This window comes from Sinohyriopsis cumingii, unplaced genomic scaffold (genome assembly GCF_028554795.1).
Source record: "Sinohyriopsis cumingii isolate HCF-2022 unplaced genomic scaffold, ASM2855479v2 utg000349l, whole genome shotgun sequence".
Taxonomy (NCBI): domain Eukaryota; kingdom Metazoa; phylum Mollusca; class Bivalvia; order Unionida; family Unionidae; genus Sinohyriopsis; species Sinohyriopsis cumingii.
Window position 1 is genome coordinate 1,136,958 of NW_028315889.1, and position 17,200 is coordinate 1,154,157.

Here is a 17,200-nt window from a genome sequence, read left to right on the forward strand (position 1 = left end):
GACTCTTCCAGTTACCAGAAAATGGTAGTGAGCAGGCTCCTTGTTTGCTTTAAAAACTTCCATTAGGTTTGAACCATGAAAATGATGGTAATATTAGAAACCATGTGGTTACAATCAAGTTAGAAAATATAAATCAGTGAATGAAATGAGCAAGTTTTGTGCATTTTTTATATATCTTCAATGCTTTTCATTTTTAAAATCAGTAGTAAGGTACAAACTGGGGAGCAGGGTGGAAACTATAGATCATTAATCTTACCTTCCGTATATACTCGAATATAAGCCGACCCCACCCACCCCAAACTGAATAGGTATAAACGCTAAAAAGTGTACATAAGCCAACCCATAACTCCTTTACATCACATGGTAAGTTTTAAATGCATTTATTTAGGCAAACTTGTCTTCCCAAAAATTATTAAAAATAAATGGTATAAATATGTTTGAAAAGTAATTTATTTAATTTTCTGTTTTCTTATTGTTTCTGCCTAATTTAGATTTGTGTTTAACTTCATCGAACAATGAAAAGATTTGAGCATCCGCGAGTTGCTATAACACTACCTCTCCCTTTTGACTCGGTTATTGTCACAGGTCCCTTAAGATCGGTCAGTATTTAGTGAAAACAAGGTTTTAAAAATGCCATAAAAAACCTCCTGATTTTCGGTCCCAATCTTCCTATTTTTTTATTCAGACTCTGTACTTGGATTTTGGAAAGTTTACAGGTATGCCTTACAGCCCATTTTACAAAATTAAGGTAATCATGCTAATATTATGGCATGAAAGGCAATTACATCCATGTACTGGCATAGTTGCTTGTCAAAATTCCCTCTTAACACAAGCCAATTTCAGGGTTTTAATGATTAACTGGCCTGTACTGCTGTCGGAAAACAAAAGACAAATCAGGCCAACTATCAACAAAGGAGACACAGAAATGTTCAAGTTTTCCATTGTGTGGAAAGTTATGTTGTTTAGCCAAAACACAAAACTAAAGTAGATTGATGATGATCTTAGTTGAGTATAATGAGAATTTTAGCCTTTATTATTACCACTCTTCCTGAACATGCAACTTATGCCTATTATGTGCCTTTAAACGTGTGTACATTTTCATAAACATTACCTCAGTGTGTAGGATCACTTATATCATTGAAAATGAGTAACTTGTGAGCATATGATTCGATGTAAATGAAACAGTTATTATGGACTAGCTGAAATATCTGGAAGAATGCGGTTTCGTCAAAACAATGAATAAAGCAAAATCTGCATCTAATATGTTTTGGAATAAATAAGGATTTAAGTGATGCTATGCATGCTTTGTACTGTGTAAGTACTGTACATTATAGTTCATCCTGGTCTCCCAGGTAAACTCAACCAGCTTGCAAATTATAAAGTCTGTATTTACCTTTAATTTTGTGTTGGAGAAATCAGAAAATATGCACATGCAAAATAATAACAAATCAGAGTGCTTTATAACAGTTTAATAAATGTTGGGACACAGAAAATGATTTTTTTTTTACATGCACATCTTAGGACATGGTAAAAATTGTTTTTCTTGTGTCCCAAGATTTACAGCCATTACTGTAGTCAACAAAAAGACTTAAAAACTGTCAAGTTTAGACATTGACCCACGGGTAAGCCGAACCAGCCACCCTTCTTCCAGGACTTTATTTTTTCCTAAAATATTCTTCTTATATGCGAGTATATACGGTACCATAGATACTTGAACTCCATTGTGTGATTAAGTTAAACTTTCACTAAGATGCTTTAAAGGTATATACATACCATATATACTTGCTTGTAAGTCCAGTTGGAAACATAAAACATGACATGCCATCACATAATGCACTGGCTGATCAGGGTCTATGCTGTTTATTCTATTAATTACACCAATCAAACTGAATAACCCCAGATCTGTAGGTGCATTATATATGGTGGCAGATCTGGGTCTGTGTAGTTTTGACTTGCACGCAAGTACATTACATTCCCTTGCTATCTCTAAATGAATGGCTGGTTCTAAAGTATATAATAGATATTTATGATTCTGTTGTGATAATATACAGTGTGGTTTTTTGTCAATTACTCCATGGCATAAGCTCGATGAAATGATCACTTTCGCATCGCAGTCCATCCTTGTGTCTATTCACACCAAGATTACTAGCAATTTCGTCTCTTTAATTATCATTGGGTCCTAAAGAATAATTCTGTACATTACTTGACCTTTTCTCAGAATATATAACTGAATAGAACATGCTTGTAATAGAATGCAACTCTTGTTCCATTTCTTAGAAATATCTAGTGAGCTACATAAGTCCATCTTGCAATAAAGAAATGCTTTGAAATGTCTGAAGTTAATGTGATCTTTTTCTATTATTTGTTTTATAATTAAAATTGAAGATTCCATTGCATTCTTGTACCCAAAATTGAGTTGCCTTTTATAATCTTCATAGAATTATGATTTTCTTTCAACTTCATTTCTCAGTTGAACATATCAACAGGCAGGATTATATTTGTATTACAGGCACCCTACGCTACACTTTACGAGGAGCACCACGTGGTGGTGGCCAGTGGAGCTTTGGCTCTGGTCGACTTGGGGGACAAGGACCAAGTGCTGTAAGTAGTGTTCGTGTCAAGGGTCGGCATTTACTTGACCATGAGGGTCTCACATGCCTCTTAATTCTCCTGTTTGTAGATGAGCCCAAAATCAATACTGGGCGCCTTCACAGGGTATTAAGAAACTTGTGCTACCATGGACCCACCCGAGCATGGGTGGTGAAGTCTATGCTTTCAATCTTGCAAAGGACAGGAGAATCTAAGGATATCGATGAAAAAGATAGAAGCAAATCTCCTGACAAAGGAAAAGGTAAAAGGTCTGCTCAGCCCATGCAGACTGATTCTTCTGTGACTACCAAATCTGATATGAAAAATCAGGGCTCTTGGTTGTCCATTAGCCTAGAAGCTGCTTTAGGTTGTCGAGCTAATGTCTTCCAGGTTCAGAGGTCCTCAGGAAGGAAACACACCGCCAGCACAAACAATGCTGTGATAACAATTCATCCCCAGGCCTCTCCTGTGGTATGTAGACATGTTTTAGATGCATTGATTTCCCTGGCTAAAATGTTCCCCTATCAATTTCTGCCTGCTAGTGCCTCAAAGGCCAAGGAAGTGCAAAAATGTGATTCAGAGAAGGAAAAACAACAGACTCCCGGGACAAGTGGAAGTCCCAAAGTTAGTGCAAAGTCTGACAAACTGGATGTTAAAATGGATGCAAAGGATACAGATTTCTGGGAGCTGTTATTAAAGCTTGATTCAGCTTCCAGTAGTAAAAAGGGGAAATCACTTCAGAGGACTCATAGTTCTACAAGTTCTGACAATGAAGCTTTATCCAAAGACTTTGATTCTGCACCAATAGGTCACTTAATGCTAATGCTGTCCCATCCTGTGATCAAACGTAGCCAGCTTTTGACCGACAGATTATTGCGCCTCCTTGGATTGATATCCACAGGGCTATCAGATTCACAGAGATACTTACAGCCAACAACTACTGCGGTAGGACGCATTCTGAGAACTGTGTACACGTATGCAACTGCACCTAGTACTCAAAGAGCAACAACTACCACTACTACAACCATGTCGACTCCAGCATCTTCACTTCTTCCTGCAAGCATGGCATTAGCAGGTAGATCATCAGTGGGTACACTGGCCAGTTTATCAGCCCCTTCTGCAGCTGTAGCATCATCAGAGTCTGCACAGGAGAGTAAAGAAAAATCTAAGGAAGAGAAAAAGAATGAAGGTGAGTAATCTCATTAGTATATAGGCAGTTTCAATAGAACATTGTTGTCGCATCAGCTGTTTAAGATATTTTGCTGGTATCATCGTACTTCCTGTCCCTATATATTGATGTGCAAACTAATAAGTCATTAAATCACAGCTTCAGATGCTGTCACTGTGCCCTTCCATCAGTGACAGGTGAAAGCATTTTTAAAGATTATCAAATAGCAACATGTTAAAGCCCATATTTTTTTTAGACATATTGTATATTTTTTATTTTTTACAGAGATCAGTTTGCTATGGTTGGCAGTAAAACTACATTATTGTTAATACTTAATTTTGTGAACATGCCCCTGATATAAATGATATTAATGGGGAGGGCTGTTAAGTATTTAACATTTAGCAAAATCTATGAAAACTGAAACCCTATATCAGTGGAATGAAGTCATTGCTGCTTATCACAAACTTTCCAGTATTTAATAAAGATGGCATAAACATTCTCATTGAAGGCAGTGATTCAGAGCACATATCACCTTTTGTTTAACCAAACTTTAAACTAATTGGGTTGTTTCCTTTGTGGACTTAACCAACACAAATTAGCTTAATGGACTTTCCCCACAGCAATTCGCAAGGATTTAGCACATCGTCACCCAAGCTATTCTCAGCTAATTAAGTAATCTGTGAAATGGTAGTTGCTTATCTCTGAGCATCTTTGAATGTAAAACAAACTGTATGATTTTGGGGACATTACATAAGCTACACAAATAAGGGAATCTAGAACTCTCTTGCAATAAATAATCATCCATTAGAAAATGTCAAACATGAAGACTTGTTGGTGTGACCGTAAATAATAATTTATTATGGAATGACCATATTGATAAGCTTTGTAAAACACTGTCATCCAAAATTGCCCTACTCAGCAGAATCAAGAAATATTTACCTATGGAAACTCGAAATCTATACTACAGGTCATATATTCTTCCAGCATTGGAGTATTGTTCAGATGTATGGGGAAACTGCTAAATCTGAGCTTGACAGGATTTATAAACTTAAGAAACGAGCAGCACGTGTAATTTTAGATGCATCTATTGATCATCCCTCAATAGCATTATTTACAGAACTCAAATGGTTCACAATATATGACAGGATAGATTTTCACAAGGCAGTTCTTTTATATAAATGTCTGCATGGAACTGCACCAGAATATCTTCAGGACTTATTCAGGTCTTTTTCAACACAATACCAGTTGAGATCAATATCACGTTTAAACCTTCTACCACCAAAACCAAGAACAGAACAATTTAAAAAGAGCTTCCAATACTCTGGTACAATTATGTGGAGCAAGCTTTCACTACATGTAAAATCTGCTGAAAATATTAGAGTATTTAAGAAGAGATATCATGAGCATGTATGTGCTTCTGATAGATAAAGGAATCTAGTATTTTAATACTAAACATGTTAAAATAAGCAGTAATTATTGCTATCTTCATATAATGTGCATTGTTATACTCTCTTTAGAAGACCTCCTTGACTAATGAATAACCCTCTATAAATAAAGCATTATTATTATTAATACAAGAAACCCTTCTTTTGGGGGTGGGGAGTCAAAAAGTCAAGGTCACCGACTAAAAGAAGAAAAATGGTATCAACAAAAAACTTGTAGAAGACTTGAATATGGGACACATTTTTTTCATAATACTTATGTCAGCTGTAGTCAGTTTTTTCAGGACTGGAAACATTGTTTTTTTATCTTCAGAAAAGAAAGAAGAAAAGGATGAAGCAGCTGTTTTAGAAAAACAATTGCACCTTGCTGTTCAGGTAATTTTACTTAATGTTATTGTACGTGGATCGGTTTTTATCTTGTTTACAAAGACGTGCATCAATCAGCTTCAATTTTCTAACACTGCTGCATGTACAGTCATGAAACTTGTGTAATATACTGCTCAGCACAACGAAAGAATGGGTCAGTGATCTACTTTATACTTTGCTATGAATATGGAATATGCCATGGCACATGGCATCCTGCAGAATTCATGTTGTTATCTGCATGCACAAAGGTCCTTGTTGTGGCTTTATTTCTCATAAAACAAATTCATGATGGTTGCCTGTTGGAGCAGTTTTAATCTGTACTGGTCATAGACCAGAAGTGTGTATGGAATAGCCAATTGTCCATAATCTGGTGTCCAATATCTGTCCATCCATTAACACAAGTTTCTTAACAATATTCCTGCAATATTACTAAGATGTGATGTGATTTTTGATTTTTAACGTAGCTTTAACAATTTTTCAGTCATATTGCTACGATGTCTGCAATGTGGCAGTTTATAGTGATGTCTAGCACTGGGGCATCATACCACAGACATGTAGCACGATGTCCCACCCAGTCACATTATCCTGACACCAGGCCGACCAGTCCTAACACTAACCTCTTAATGCTGAACGCCAAGCGAGGCAGCTGTTAGTACCATTTTTTAAGTCTCTGGTATGACTCGGCCGGGGATCGAACCCACGACCTCCCGCATCCGAGGCGGACGCTCTACCCACTAGGCCACTGGAGTATTGCTGTGAAACTTTGCACATACAATCATAGCATGGTCTGGTTGGTTTTAAAATAAAAATGGGGCTGTTGAGACATCCAATATGGCTTTCATGGCAGCCACATTGAAAATCTTATCTTGTTATTTCAACTTCTGAATGGAGTAATTTGAACATGATGTTTTCACCTAAAAGACTTTTTATGATGACTAGTTGGTCCTGAATGAAAATGGTGCCAATTTGACATTCAGTATGACCATCACAGCATCCAGCTTTGAGCATCTTGTTATTGCTAAAACATCCAAAGAGAAAGTCAGCATGGGGTTTTCACTGGAAGATTTCTTGGGTTTCGAGTTCGTCTTAAATAAAACTTGTGTAGATCTGTTATCCAGCTTAGCATCCTTATTGAAAAATTACTCCAGTCGAAAGTCCGCAACAAGTTTTCACCAGAAGACTTCTTAAAATGTCTAGTTGGTACAAAATGAAAGTGATGCTGATCTGATGCCAGTATGGCCACCATTGTGTCCATCTTGAAAATCTTGCAACTGCTGTTCCCAAACTGATAGTCAGATTGACATTGTTCTTACCAAAAGACTTCTGATATTGAGTGCTCCTTAATGGAAATGTTGCTGTGGTCTTATCTTGAATTTCTGGTAGTTAGTACCTTCAGTCTCTTGTTAAAATTTTGGGTTAAGAAATGACAAATCTTTAGATTTTTCTTCCATGCTACAACATTAACCTCTTACAGGAAAGAAAATTTTATTTTCTTGAAACATCATTTTGAATGAAAACAAAACTGTTCACTAAATGGATGTTTTACCTATTTACAAACCAAAAAATGATGGTAAGTGAACTTAATGTTGCAACGGTTTGTTGGGCAGGTACTTCTGACTTAGAGGGAATCTGTAATTTAAAAATTTAAAAATATTATTAGCAAAGTGTATGAAGCAAAGTAGAGGTATTATACTGCTGTTGACATTGGCATACACACATAAAAGTGTGTTTGTGAGAGAGAGAGAGATACAGGCTCACTGCATCACAACCAGTCTTTCCATGTCCTATGTAACAGTTTGAACTTGGTTTCCTGGCACATACTTCTACTGACATGGGGAAACTTTGTAGCTGTACTTTATTTGTAAAAAATTTGCAGTCTGTGTAGTTATTCTAGGCAATCAAAACATTTGATGAGGGGATGCATCTTGACAATCTATCTATAAATACGCTGACACAGTCACACTTGACTATTAAGCAACGGGTGGTACGTGGCCAAAGATAAAGTAAAGATGGACGTGATAGGACAGTCAGAAGAGTAATGATAGGAAAGGCAGAAATAAGTAAAAGTGTGTCAGTGTACATTTTCGTCCCTTCATACTCAGACCAATCCGGCTACCGTAGCGGCAATGAGATATGATGGAACCTCAACCGGCATAGCCCTGAGAATCACTAGGTCTTACTTGTAGCTGACTAGTTCATTAGAATGTGATTTTGGAAAGCTCCTGCTTGTGAGATACCAAGTCGGGAGCTTCTGCAATTATTAACGGTAATTTGTTCCAAGTCCCTATTGTACATGGGAAGAAGCTGAACTTGAAACAATTTGTCGATGCTGACTTTAATTGGAACTTTTTTCCTGTGGTTTGCCCTAGTTTGGCTATATGCCAGAGTCAGGTATTTGTCTGCTGGTATGTCCACTAGGTTGTTTGCAATCTTGTACATCATGGTTAGCTGGGCCTTGGTTCGCCTGGATTCGAGTGATTCCCACTGACAATTACTTAAATGTAACAAGATAGATTATTTTGACTTATATTTCATGCTTTCATTTTTTTTTGTGTGAGAGTTGAATGGCATTTTTCAGCACATGATAAACTTTGCATAATGGTCAATATGTCTGATGGATAAGAATCCTGGGAAGAACCACTGAACCCAAGCTCACACAGGTGAGGAGCGTCTTAGACCACTTGGCCACCCAGGACTCCTGTATTAAATTGTGTGCATCTATTCTAGTGGTGGATTATGATAATTGATTTTGAAGCAGATTTTAAGAACACTTTTGAAAAAAAATAAAGGGAATTAAATCTCATTATTTTAGCTGTATTTGTCCCAGATCAGAGGAGCTTATGGGATGATCTGTTGTCCATTGTCCATTAGCACAAGTATTGTTGTAGCTACTACTCCAAAAATACTTGGAGGATTGCCATGAAACTTTACACACACATTCATCCCATGGTCTACTTGGTCCTCAAGAAAATTAGTGGATCTTGAACATCCAGTATGGCAGCCACAATGGCCATCTTGGAGATTCTGTTATGGCTATTTTTCTTGAATGGATGATCATATCAAAATGAGCTTTTCACTAAAAGATTTCTTATGGCATCTATCTGATTCTAAATCAGAATGCCACAGTGGCCATCTTGAAAGCCTGTTCACTAATCCAGGACAGAAAGTCATGTTGACATAGGTTTGTCACCAGAAGACTCGTTTCTAGTTGGTTATTAATGAAAATGATGCCAATCTGATGTCCCATATGTTAAAAATGTTATTGCTACTCCTCCTAAATGGATGTTCAGATTGACATAGGGTGTTCACTTAAATTCTTATGATATCTTAGTTGGTTGTAAATGACAAGGGTGCTGATGGCTGTTTAACAAGTAGTTGTGTGAAAAAGTGTTTTCAAGGTGCTCACTCTGGCCAGAGTGAGCACCTTGAAAACTTTCTTACTACTACTTCTTAAATGGCTGGTCATATCAGCATTGTGCTATAACCAAAAGACTTCTTATCATGTCTCATTGATACGAGAAATGGCGCCAGTCTGATATGAATTTTAGCCACAGTAGCATCCCTCTTGAATTTTTTTTTTATCATTGTTTGTCCGAAATAGAAAGTCATATCAACAATTGATTTATACCAAAAGATTTCTTACAATGTCTTTTTGGTCCTGAATGAATATGGTACCAAACTGACATCAATTATGTCTACAACAGCAGCTAATTTGGTATCGAAGAATGTCATTGATGGTTTCAACACCCCACAGAAGAAATGGTCTTGAATTTCCTGAAAAAAATTTCAGCCAGTAGAACATCTGTCTGTTCGAGGGACTCTTGTTACCATCTCTCCTCATACTTGTTCTTTGCTGTGTTAGAGAAGAATGATTTATTTATTTTGTGTTTCAAGTTTTTATGCCCAGTGACATGTCTTTATTTTGTTGTCAAGATCACCTTAGTCTCAGTTTATTTTCTATGTTGTAATTAATATTTACACTGGCTGCTATATATGGTTCTTGTTACCCAAGAACAAAACTCAAGTGCAGTGAGAAAAAGGTAATAGAAAACTGTACATGTCAAATAGGATCCGTGTCGATACCCTCATTACAAGTAGGACATTGATATACTGAGGGATTTTTAGTGAGGGATCACTGAACTTAGTAGGTCCCATCAAGAAAACTAATAATATGTGTGTGCATTTTGATCTTTAACACAGGTACTCACATCAAAATCATGCTCTGAAGAAGGCTTAGAGGATGCCACTAATTTGTTGCTGCAGCTGTCCAGAGCTAACAATTCCACAAGAATTGCAGTGTTAAAGCTGCTCCTGGATGGCGGTTGGGAGCTTGGGATGATTGTGTGTGACCACATCAGGTGAGAAGTTAATGCACATTTATACAAAGGCAAGGCCATTTTTAATAATGAAAGTCCATGCCCTTTTTCATTGTACAGACTTCCCCTTTTTGACTCCAACAGGTATTTTAATGAAACTTAAGAAAGGTCCACACCTTAATCTTACATGGATGATCCAGCATTCAATACAAATGTTCAGTCTGTAATTCGTATTGCACACCTAAAATTTCCATATCACACACCCAGCCTGGAAAAGATTGTACAAGTTAAAATAGAAAATAATAGCTTTGAAAATAACAGAAAATGATTTATTTTATGTTTTAAAATTGTTCAAAAATGCCAACACCATCTATAATTTTAAGAATTGCAGTTGTATTTGATGAAAATGGCTGCTTTTGGCTAGAGGATAACATTAGTAGTGAAGGGTAGTTTAGGTGCATTTCATGATATCTCGGCTGACAAATTAGAGTTGTTGAGATGGGCAACAATATCTTGGACAGAATGTTTGACAGTTTCCTGATGAAGTTGGTATGCAAAGGGACATTAAAGAGAAAGATTTGCTGCTGAAAACTTCAATTAAAAAAATCCAGACAAAATAAGAAAGATGCTGGAGTCGTGTCAAGATTCAAGGCATGGTTAGAAATGCTGTACTTTTGGACAAAACTTTACCCCATGTTTAATTCTCACAAGACATTCCAAAATGTAAATCATATGAAATGCCAAACATAGCTAAAAGCCATTTAAGTTTCAGAGTTTCAAAAAAAATGGTCTGCTGGATTATATTTAGGAGCAAGTTTAAATGGAGGGGCTTCCAAATTGTCTACTGAAATTGCAGAGAAATCAAATTTGTCGTAAATCTGAGGATAAAACTGTAAAAACAAATGTGCAAAATAGATGTATTACACAGCAGCAGCCTTTTTTATTGTGACCCAAATTAGACATGTTGCATCTATTATGTACAGTGGTAGCATGATCACTGGGGGACAATGAAAGAAATGTATGTTTACATTTTATATTCTTGTGAGTAAATAGATCAATACTGAGATATTGTTTATAATTTCCTCGTTAAAGTATACCCAAATGAATATTACACATTTAGTCCGCATGTTAAAAAGAGACCAAATCATTGGTTTCTTAATTCTATGCTTAAATTATGACTCGATCTTTTGTTCATCCAGGAGCCTTCTGCAGGAGCTGAAAGCGCTAAAATGTAAAGAAAGTGAGAATGATGATTCAGAGGAGGCAAAAGAAATGGACATCTCACCAAGTTTGCCAAGTGGTAAAGGAGTCATGGAAGACAGGTGGGTCCAGCATGCATTGTTTTGTTTCACCTATGATTAATCAGGAATAGGTGGCTGGTTAGTGGTACAAATTGATCGAGTCACTCATAATCTGCCTTTGACATACATTCTAAACTTGTATTAAGTTGTTCTGTAAACCTATAATTTTGTCAGAATGTACAGATTTTACATTACTGGTTTATGTATTTTATTAAAGTAACAGTCCAGATAATATTTGTCCTGATAGCCAGATCTTTCTCTGTAAGCTACTTGCTTAAGGATTGCAAGTTATGTTTACATGTCTTTGAGCAAACTTTCATTGTGATAATTTGTTAGCAAATACATACCTTGTATAGTCACTTAAAATTCAAGCCAACTGCACATCCAGAACTGCCATCTTGCATTGGTATATCTGGGTCTGTTTCATTAGAACAGTTTTGACCATGATTTGCTGGTGCATTATGTGATGGAAGAACGAGGGTAGGATTTGTAGTTGGACTCGACTTGTGAGCATAGTGATAAAGGTTTGTTTTATTTATACATTTATATTTTGACAGAAAAGTCTAATCTTTGCTGTGGAAATTGGTCACAAATATATTCTATATTATATACATGTATTAAGGTCAGTTTTAGTCTAATTTCTTTATAAGAACAAATGTAGTAGCATGTAAATCCACTCTTAAATATTTATTTTCAGGTTTACACCTGGGACCAAGATAGTTGTATCAGCTCCAAAGAAAATCAAAGGTGGTCGAGAGCTACAACTTCCCTCCATGAACTTGTTCACCAGCAAGGCATCAAGTCAGCATTTCTTCCTTCGAATTCTAAAAGTTATCATTCAGCTTCGTGAAGCAGCCAGGTCAGCAGGCAAGAAAAACAACAGAAAGAAGGGTATGTACTAGGTTCAGATATTGACTGATATTTAGACATAAGGTCATAGGAGAAGTGTTCAACAATACAATTTTAATGTCGTGATATTTACTTGCCCAACCTACAAGCACTCAGGTTTAGCAAAATGATTTAATTAACGTATTGTACTGTATTAGGTTATGGAAGTGTCATATGATGACCCAAGACTTGGATAAGATATGTAATAGTAGCAAATTCACACGATTTCTTGGTCACTCATCCGAGAAATTTGGGTCACTCATTCTGTTGGTGGCATCATCAACATTATGATTTTGGTTCAAATTTTGAGCAAGGAAATTAATAAACATTTTGTGGTCAAAAGGTCAGGTTCACTGAAAGAAAGAAAACTTATTTTCCTTAATAACTTTAGTTCTAGAAAAGGTATCTTAATGAAACTTTACACTCGAGTTACGGAGGCCTATTGGTTTTGAGGGTCAAAGGTCAGGGTCATTGTTGCTCAAGAAAAATGGGTTTTGCAAAATAGCTTTTAGTCTACACTCAATTCCTTGACCAAATTTTGTGGATGGATGGCTTTAATGGTTATAAAGAAATTGATTCTGGCATTTAAAAGCGTTCTTTTAATGAAACCTGTTAAATATTCAATATGGTGACATAAGCTCCATTTGCTTTTTTCTGTCTGTGATGCCACTAAAACACAAGTTTCCTCCCTTTTACTTTCAACTATTGTAATTTTATCTGTCTAATACATCTAGATATGTACTACAGAAAGTTGAAACACATCTGATCAGATCATCCTCAGAGTACATAGAAATGAGTACTCCACCCATGCTTTGTATCCTCCACTGGGTAACCATTTACTCCAGGATCAAGCACAAAATCTGCTCTGCATTGCATTTCAGCTAGTATTCTCAATATTCCAACTATCAAAACCACATCCTACTTCCAATGTTCTTTGAATACCGACTGCTCTGGTGGCCTTAGAGCGCCTGTCTTAGATGCCAGAGATCATGGGTTCAAACCCCAGCTGATTCATACCAAAGACTTATAAAACTGGTACTAACAGCTGCCTCGCTAGGCACTCAGCATTAAGAGGCTAGTGTTATGACTGGTCAGCCTGGTGTCTGGATAACGTGACTGGGTGGGACATCATGCTACATGTGTGCGGCATGATGCCCCAGTGCTAGACATCTTTATAAACTGCCACAGTGCATACATTGCAGTGATATGACTGAAAAATTGTTAAAGCTGTGTTAAAAATCCAAATCACTCACTCTGCACACCAGGGCCCACTACATGGAACGATTGCAAGAATGGATTTAAGACATAATGTTTGATTGCCCTGAGTTATTTTCGGCATGCCTTTGTAATTTCACTGTGTTTTTGTAATGTTTTCGTTTGGTAAATTAAGTGTAAAGTGCTTTGAGCATATGAAGATTAAGCGTCGTTCTTTTCTTCTGCTTCTGCTTCTTCTTTTATTATTATTCCTTGACGATGAAGAAACAACTTGTATGAATAGAGGAACAGTTAGATGTGACTTATGTTGTTTATACAGGATGCTATAATTATTCTAAATAATCTTTAAAGGTAAATTAATGAGCAATCTGATTAAATCGGTTCTTTCAGCTGCATTCAATCAAACATCAGAGCAGTTGACTCTGTTTAGGCTAGTTATGTATGTCAAGAGTTGTTGTGGAACGAAGTAGATTGATTACCCTTAGCTAGTGAAGTGTATATGTTTTTATATTTTGTGTTTGCTATTAACACTTTTTGCTTTTGACTCAATTGAAGTATTTATTTTATTTATATTTATCTCTTTCATAAGCCAGATCTGTTGAGGGACAATTCTTGAGTTATTTGTTGGTTTCCAATCTAAAGCCCTTTGTTTTTCCAGTTTGAACGAGTTATTCAGTAAACTGTGAATGCTTGCTTTATGCATTTGATAACTGCCTGTGATCATGCCACACACTTAATGTGTATTCAGTTGTGGACACCCTTTAATAAGATTCTGCAGACAGTATAATCTGTGTGTCTTGGAGGCCCACATTAATTTTGTTCAAGTTTCATCAGTTATCTGGTCATTTCGTAAATCATACTTAATGAATTGATGAACTTCAGTAGTAACACAAAAGAGTAAAAGAAAATAATGTTTACAATGGAGCATTAAAGTTGAAGTTAGAGACTTGGCAAAGAAACAGAACTGCTTTGAAGAACTCTGGTATTTCATAGAATGGCTGACTCAAGATCAGGTCCACTGTTGAGGATAGAGATAAGCATTTGTCTTGTATTTCTCATATAAATGATGGATTTAACACGTCAACCCTTAAGGAATTCAGTGGATTTTATAACAGCAGATTTGAGAAAATGTTGGTTGGCATTTTGATTGTAACTTGCTCCACTCATATTCTATTTACTCTTTTTTTTTTTTTTTTTATCCATCCATCCATTCAGTAAGTTAACTATCTTCTTTTCTTCTACATTTTTTTTTATTTGTTGTACTCGTTTTTTACCCTCATTATCTTTTCAAAAGTTGGCACTTTTTTGAAAATGTTCTCATCAGATTGACTTGAATCCTGGACTCTGCTTTCAGTATCTCAAGAATTGGGACATATTGCAGAGGCCATGGCACTTCAAGAAGCAGAAGCAGAAGCCATTTTACAAATAGTTCACCGCCGTGAGAACCGTGCCCATGCAGGTGCACGAGCAATTTCTCGAGAGGCAGCACCTCAGGCTTCGGGTCAGGCATCAGAGATCACACAAGGCCAGGGATCCAGTCAGAATGAGAGGGCACCAACAGCAGCAGGTCAGAGTAGGGAGTCGCCAATGGAAACTGACAAACCTGGTAAGAGATCAGGGATGTACCTCTCCCTTAGAGTTGCACATTTGTGCAGTTTTCGTTTTCATCTATGTTGCAGCTGCCTTTGCAACATGCTACAGCATCATATTGCAGACCTGCCAGCCCTTATAATTTGACAAGTCCTGCAGAAGGGACCCTTAAAATATGGACTTAATGGAATAGAAGCAAAATCTGGATACTGGCATGTCCTTGTTTGAGTCAAATCCAGGTTTTGTATGAGATTTAGTGGATTTAGTTAGGCACCTGATGAACTTCACAAGAGTACCTCAGATACTTTTAATTGCACATGCTTTTTCGTGCAAAAATGTCTGCATGATCAAGCATTTACTTATTGAATTTTCTGAAAATCACATCCAACAAGCTATACATGTTCAAGACAAAAGGGACAATTAACCATCTGAAAAGGTTTTAATAGTAAAGAAGATATGTTGACTGATTTTGAAGATTTAGCAAATTCCAGGCAGGAAGTTTGCTGTTAGCTTTCAAATACTCCTGAAATTCACTACTGACAGAAAGTTGACAACTCTGGTGGCCTAAGTGGTTAGAGCATTTCTCTCCCTAGGATTCTGATCTCACAGGTTAGAACCCAGGCTGAGTCATACCAAAGACTTATGAAAATGGTACTAACAGCTGCCTAGCTTGGTGCTCAGCATAAGAGGTTAGTGTTAGAACTCATTGGACATAGGATAATGTGACTGGGTAGGACATGATGCTACATGTGTGCAAAACCTTTGAACTCTAATGGTAGTTTAGATGAAATTAGTCAGATTTGTTCCATGTCCTTTGAATTTTCTAAGCTTTTTACAGGATAATTAGAATTCATTCAGCTGATGAATTACCAAATTCAGCACTGCATGGATCATTTTTCCAACAATTTCTTCTTCAAAAAGATAAAAGGGGTTTATATTTTATCTGTTTTCATTTATATTGTCACTTGAAAGGTGTATTGAACCTTATGATGTCCTAAATATTTTCCATTGTATTTTGAAAATTTCAAACCATCACCTGGAGATTGAGATGAACAGAATTAGTCATACAGATTGAGACAATCAGACCTATACATAGAGATTGAGACAGTCCAACATAGACAAGGAGATTGATTGAGATGAACAGACTTAGACATAGAAACTGAGACAATCAGACTTAGACATGGAGACTGAGATGATCAAACTTAAATTTGGAGATTGAGTCGGACAGACCTAAAGTACAAGTCACGTGTTATGTATGCGCATTTACTAATTTTAAATTAAATAGAGATTGTTCTTTTCGAATTTAACTTTTATTTTCTTTAACCAGCATCTATTCAGTCCTGAATATTGAATGCCTTAACTATCACCAAGAAACTTCAGACAAAAAATATCTGTCGCTATGGACTTCTACAGTGGTGGCCATGTACTAAACTTGGGTCAAAATATGAGCACATCGAGTGGAATGGTTACAGTCGAGGGTAGTACAGATTTGTTTATCAGTATACTAGCTTTCATTATGACATCACAGCACGCGACATTCAATCCAGATTGTATTGGATCACACCTTTAGGTTCATTTCATCCATACTTTAACAATGATTTTGCCTTTGCACCCCTTGGGGCATTTAAATAATGATCTTCCAAAGGAATATGGATGTTTAGGAATCCAAATGAAGTGAATACTTGCCACTTACAGGTATGTAGAATCAAATTCTAAAATATGATGCCCATTACTGAAATAATCGGTATTTAATGCCTACATGACCCGTGTGACTTGTATTCTAGACAAGATAAGTCAGGATCACAAACCCACAAGATATTTTGGTTGCATTAGTGTCATATAGGTTCAGGTCAGCCATTGCACTAATGGCTTCTTTTCTTTTTGTCTAACAAAGGTCCATCCACAGAAGGAGAAACAAAAGATGAGAAGGAAGATGATATCATCCCTCTTCCTCGCTTAAGTGAACAACTGCAGCTGGAAGACTTGTGGCATGCACTTGGGGAATGTCTGACAGAACTGGCCAAAACCCCTGACCAACATGCTGTCCTCATACTTCAACCTGCTGTTGAGGCCTTCTTCATTGTACATGCAGGTATGGACTGCCCAACATTTTTATATACCCTTTATAAGGCATGGTATATTATGATACTATTTTGTGTATTTGTCCATTACAAATGCTGAAGTTGTCCACTCTGTGAGTGGCTTACACTTGAGGTAAGAAAGAACTCACTTTCAGGCTCAAGAGCACACAAATGATTTCTGCACAACTCCATTCTCCGCCATTTGCAGTTGCAGGGCTTTGTGGTTGGCTTGCACATGGGGCCG

General features: G+C 36.8%; 1 protein-coding gene across 13 annotated transcripts in view; it reads left to right on the plus strand.

Annotated features, from left to right (window-relative positions):
* LOC149774308 (E3 ubiquitin-protein ligase HUWE1-like) overlaps positions 1 to 17,200 on the plus strand; it is a 292,364-nt gene that overhangs the window by 248,868 nt on the left and 26,296 nt on the right. For all 13 annotated transcript variants that reach the window (XM_089945481.1, XM_089945487.1, XM_089945485.1 and 10 more), the window contains 7 exons: positions 2,510 to 3,778; positions 5,513 to 5,574; positions 9,766 to 9,923; positions 11,081 to 11,203; positions 11,880 to 12,073; positions 14,640 to 14,891; positions 16,770 to 16,967. In XM_089945481.1, the coding sequence (XP_089801607.1) occupies positions 2,510 to 3,778; positions 5,513 to 5,574; positions 9,766 to 9,923; positions 11,081 to 11,203; positions 11,880 to 12,073; positions 14,640 to 14,891; positions 16,770 to 16,967 (2,256 nt within the window). The remainder of the gene's footprint in view (positions 1 to 2,509; positions 3,779 to 5,512; positions 5,575 to 9,765; positions 9,924 to 11,080; positions 11,204 to 11,879; positions 12,074 to 14,639; positions 14,892 to 16,769; positions 16,968 to 17,200) is intronic.